We start from the raw sequence: 6,000 nt of genomic DNA on the forward strand, positions 1-6,000 counted from the left end.
ATGTCTGCTGTAGCGACCCTCATTGAATTTTCTCATTACCTTCCTAATGCTAATATCCTTTCATTTCACAGTTTTCTGGATGGTTCTATGACCTTCTCTACAGATTTTTTTTCCTGTCTTTTTGGTTCCTTCATAGTCTCTCTTTCGCCTTTCCTCTACACAACTGGACGCCTCCCAGTGCATAGTGACCATCCCTCTTTCTCATTATCCTTTCCACCTCTGACTTGAAAATCTACTCCTCTTCCTGAAGTTTTCTCTAGTTTTATAACAGATAAAAGCAGTTCATATCGATTAGAGGGATACATTAAACTGGTAAAGCTATAAAGAAGAACAAAGTAACAATAATGATAAAAGTAAAGATAAAATTCACTTTGCAGAGGTAAGCTGTAAAATGGCAGTTCCTGGGGGGAAAGTACGTTCTTTATTAGAGGTTAGATAACCTGCTGTTTACTTCACAACCATTTGTTGAAGTTCACTTACAATCAGGTTTGCCAGACACAATGCAGGATACCCAAATAACTGTGAATTTCAGATAAATAAGAAATATATCTATATCTATATCTATATATAGGTATATACATATATATAATATAAATATGTCACATAGAATAATAGTATTTGGAACATATATGTGTATGCTTAGCACAATATTGGACTATGTGTGTGTATTCCAAATATTATATGGGTCATACTTAACATCTTTATGTGTGTGTTTGTGTGTGTGTGCGTGCGTGCGTGTGTGTGTGGTGGGGGTGAGTGTCTATGTGTGTGTCTATGTTGCAGATGGTCTCCAACAATCTTAAGTAATGGTTTGACTTAAGATTTTTTGACATTACAATGATGTGAAAGTAATATGCATTCAATACAAACTGTATTTTGAATTCTGATTCAAAACTCTTTATAATACCTTTATTATAAATATGCTTTGTGTTAGATAAGTTTGCCCAACTCTAGGCTAATGTGTTCTGAGCACATTTAAGGTAGGCTAGGCTAAGCTATAATGTTCACTAAATTAGTTGTGTTAAATGCATTTTTGATTTAAGATATTTTCAACTTCCAATGGATTTAATAAGGATGTAAGCTCAATGTCGGTTAAGAAGCTTGTGTGTGTGCGTGTGTGCTGTTATTGATCTCAAATTCACGTTTAATTAAGAATCCTGTCATTTATTTTTATTTGCTAAACCTAACAACCTTAGATGACAATTGAATGCATCTCCCCAATTATTATGAAGTAAAGAATGTTTAAAATATTAATGGACATCATTATCACTATCATAAAGCCTAGAATATCAGCTGAGCAAGAAAAGAATAATCTACAGAGCTGAAGTAAATAATATTGAGCCTAATAACACAGCCTGTGACAAAGTTGATGTGAGGGAACTATTTCTCTTTAGTAATAGTTTAAAATCGTTAAATAGAAACAGTTGAAAACACTGATAAATGGCCAAAGCCGAGTTCCCAAGACACATTTCTATCATATTTTCTAATGTTTGCAGCATTATTGGAAATGAAGACTAATCAACCATACTTAGCAAGAGCTACCCTAAGCCACATGTCCAATTGGGCACCCAGTTTATTATTTCATGTCTTTGAAATACTGAAGTAGAATATTATTTTAGTAGAAATATCATTATCTGTGATGAGAGAAATCATGTTATGATACAAGCTCTTCTACTTACTATTATCTTGATCTTAGTTATTCAGATACTCTTTCCTGAGTCTCAGATTCCTCATTCCCATTTATATCTAGTGTTCCATTGTTGGAACACTAAGCTTGTGGGAGTTATTTATATTCACTCAAGGTCATCGCCAAGGTCTGATTTTTACACACACACACAAAATTGCAACCTCGGGCATAAATGGGTTAAAAATTGACTAAAGCCACAGCTCTGACTTATGAATTTTAAAGAAAATTTATAAATCCAAAAATTCCTGTGAAACAAGTTGTGTACAAATAATGTAATGTTATTTTGCAGCTGAATGGAAAAATGCAATTATTAATGCATGATAATATAATTTTAAAGGATAATAATAGAGACCAGCCATTAAAATACTTCTGCTTTGATTTTCCACAAAGCATCAAAATTTAAAGTGTTTAACATTAAGGCTCCTTCTTACATCTTTTCTTTAGTGTATCCACTTAGAAGGATTAAATATCTGTAGAGAGACCAGTTCACTACATTATTTTTCTAGTTAAAATTTCATATTTTTTATCATGTGTTTGTCTCACTTTAATCACTAAATTATTATACTGAAATATGAGTAAAAAAACCTGAAACCTGGTAAATTGAGAGTATTATGATTTTCTATAGAAGATCAGCGATTCACAGCGTCTCCTGGGGTAATCATCTTTTACATTCTTTGAGGCATTAAAATACCTTGCAGTGTCATTCAGAGGGCACAGAGGGGATTTCGCTTCAATGCAAGCCTAACTCTGAAATGTAGTTAATGACAGATGGGAAAATGGGAAATTGCTGGTGTAAAATCTCTAAGAATTTCCTTCCTGTTTTCTTAATTCTTCATCCTCTTTCTATTTCTCCTCAGCAATTGTGGTACTTTTTATCACCCTGAGGCGCAGCAAAAAAGAACCCTTGATCATTTCAGAGGAGGATGTACGGGAGAACGTGGTCACCTATGATGACGAGGGAGGTGGAGAGGAAGACACAGAGGCCTTTGACATCACAGCCTTGAGGAATCCTTCTGCTGCTGAGGAGCTCAAGTACCGGAGAGATATCAGACCTGAAGTGAAGCTCACTCCCAGACACCAGACATTGTCCACCCTGGAAAGTATAGATGTTCAGGAATTTATTAAGCAAAGACTGGCAGAAGCAGACCTAGACCCTAGCGTTCCCCCTTATGACTCTCTTCAGACTTATGCCTATGAGGGTCAGAGATCAGAAGCTGGGTCTATCAGCTCGCTGGATTCAGCAACGACACAGTCAGATCAGGATTATCAGTACCTTGGTGACTGGGGACCTGAGTTTAAAAAGTTAGCTGAACTCTATGGAGAAATAGAATCTGAAAGAACAACTTAGGGGGTAAATTCTTGCAACTTTGTGGAATTTGCTTCCTGAGTAAGTGGAGATACAACCTCAGCAATGACAAGGAAGACGTGTGGAAACAGTACTTGGAACTGAGCAAACTGGACACAGCTCCTGTAGAAACAAGTGCCCTTTTCATGATCGAAACTGGGTTATTTAATTGGAAGAAAGTCAAATCTGAAAAAAAAGACAATACAAAGAAAAGGTTATTGTTCCTTGTGTATATTTTCAATTGCTCAATAAAGTCTGTGGTACTGTTTATTAAGAATACCTGAATTAAGCCAAACAATGATATTTGTTTCAATATTTTGTGATTTATTTTTTTCAAAAGCAAAACTAAACAAAAAGGCTCAAGATCACTGATGACTATGACTTATAGGGGTGGTAACATTAAAACAGGAAACTTGCAAAGGTAATCACAACCTCTTTTATCACTTCTTTGGGTGAACCCTTGAGAACCACACTGTTATTGTGACAGATCTCATTAGCCTTGTCTTGTGTTTAAATTACATAAGGTATTTCCATTCTATCATGGACTTGTATGTGTCATTTCCCTTTGCCCTCCCCAGTTCTTTTCTCCATATGAATGGAGCATGGGGATTTGCTGCCTGCACTATAATGTATGCAACTTCAGTGCACCAGTTGTGCGCTGTACTGAGCACGAGACTCTGGTCTCTATCCTGTACACCCCTTTTATTTTAATGGGAGACTCCTATTTTTAAATGGAAAGAAAGAATAGTTTAAGGTGTGTTACAAATATCTGATATGTCAGGGAATGATTTAATTTTAAAACTGGCCACACACCTTATCTTTTACTAAATGTTAGGGAATATATTTTTTTCCTTTTTTCCACTTGTTTTATTATATTTAAATCAGCAATTTTGATCATTTCTGTATTTAAAATTAATTGTCAAACATTTTGCTGGCTGGTTTCTACTTCAGTCTAATTCACTTAATTTCATCATGAGCAATTATCAAAAATAGGTACCTCACACAATAACAAGGTAGTCTGAAAGACTATCCTCCAATGAACGTAAATGTCATAGAATCATAGTTGACTTACCATTATTTCTTACACAGGTTCAGTTTTTCTCTGTCTTACTCATAATTAGTTTGATATAAACAAGGAAAATGTGTAGGACTAGGAGCAAAGAAAGAAAAAAAATAAGAGGAGATTTACACATGTTATCCTCAGATATGTCCCCAAAAGTCTCTGTGTTCAGGGTGTAAACCACAAAGTAGAGATGGCAATGACTTCCCTGCCCACCTCACAGGGTTGTTGTGAGGATTAAATGAGCATCTGTAAAATGCTTTGCCAACTGCAAAGTATTCAGTTACCTAAAAGCTTGCAGATGCTTATCTAATTTTCTAGTTTAATTATCACATAAATATATATTTACATGCATCTCACATAAAATATATTATCAGAATTTCATGAGCTACTGTTTAAATATATAGTACACAATTCCAATTATTTTAGCATTTTTGTAAGCTAATTTCTGAGAATTTGGATGGAGCTTTTTTTTTCAAATTGTTTTAGATAATATTTTGTTGTTGTTGCTATTGGTCTTGAAGAATTTATAGCATAATTGTCCTATTTTCTAAAACTGACCACATCTATATATTTCAGAAATATTGGAATTCTTAAATATATGAAATAATTACTTGAAAGGGGAGTTTTTCCTTTGCTCTTTAAATTTATCATTATCTAGTATCCCCAAAAGTTACATGACATTTTCTGTCTGTTTCTACCCATGTGCAAAATTTTGGATTTTACCTCTGTTTGCAATTGCCCTGTGCTATCATATTATAATTTTAAGGTATGGGAAGTAAGTAAGTTTAATTTGAATAATTCTCAATTTGTGTTTTAAGCCTGAGGAATAAAATGTAATTTAAGCTTTTTACAACATTTTAGTTTTCCAGATGCTGCTTTATCCTTTTTTAATCTCATAATGGTGTGTGTTCCAGCATGAAGCTAAATCTGAAGACACACTGAGGGGTATGGGGAGTAACCTCTGGATATACATGCTCTGATGATGCTAGTTCTGGATTACATTCACCCTGGAAGGAGGGTAATGCATGGACAAGTATTGTGGGTCTCGGTGTTTTGAATTTTGTCTGCAAAGAGGATCAGGAATGGTTTTGGCAGTCTATGAGCTGGATACACTATTGACTGAAGAGAACTGTGGAATCCCTTATCACTAATATGTTTCAGCACATATTTAAAAAATAAATTTACACGATATATTTACAGAAGATGATTTGAAAAATAAAATGTACATATATTTAACAGTTCAGGTAAACATTAAGGTCCTCTGCATGGATCTGAATACCAAAATACATCTCTAATTTTGTAAAACTAAGCACTTCAGATCGATCTTCTTTTAATCACACATTAAAATAACAGGTTGCTTCTAAGCTCCCCTATATCAAATCTAAATAAGAACACAAAATGGAGCATCTGTAGTTCATGTAGATTTATTTTTAATTTTAATGAAAGCATTCCAAATACTATTTTTATCTGAACTCTAATACTAAGCAATTATATCATTATTTTAAGTGTGGATATCTTCTCATATTTTTTGTTTTGCTTCTTTGAGCCAAAAAACAGTAATGACATATAAGTGCTGTGCAAATTGACCAGAGTCATTGAAACTTCAATATCTTATTTTTAAATCTCTGCTTTTATCAGTGTTAGAAAATAGTTCCCTTAGAGTGAAGTGAGCCAAGAGTTCATAAGTTGACTTTTACTTTCACTGGCCACAAATAATTAGATATGAAATTGCATGTTGTTAATATGTTCTAACACATTCTGTAAGCTTTAGTTGCTATTTGCAGACATAAATAACATATCGCTTTGAAATAAATTTACTTCCTTTGAATAAGATACTTTGCTATATACAGACCTTGTACAAAATTTTCGATGCTAAATTAAAAAAAAATTAATAGTATGATAATA

At 33.8% G+C, this 6,000-nt stretch overlaps 1 protein-coding gene across 10 annotated transcripts in view; it reads left to right on the forward strand.

Moving 5' to 3' along the window:
* Positions 1 to 4,950, forward strand: part of CDH18 (cadherin 18) — a 1,140,329-nt gene extending 1,135,379 nt beyond the window's left edge. For all 10 annotated transcript variants that reach the window (XM_078365644.1, XM_078365646.1, XM_078365648.1 and 7 more), the window contains one exon: positions 2,545 to 4,950. In XM_078365644.1, the coding sequence (XP_078221770.1) occupies positions 2,545 to 3,035 (491 nt within the window). In that variant the 3' untranslated portion in view covers positions 3,036 to 4,950. The remainder of the gene's footprint in view (positions 1 to 2,544) is intronic.
* The last annotated feature ends 1,050 nt before the right edge of the window (positions 4,951 to 6,000 follow it).

This window comes from Callithrix jacchus, chromosome 2 (assembly GCF_049354715.1).
Source record: "Callithrix jacchus isolate 240 chromosome 2, calJac240_pri, whole genome shotgun sequence".
NCBI lineage: Eukaryota > Metazoa > Chordata > Mammalia > Primates > Cebidae > Callithrix > Callithrix jacchus.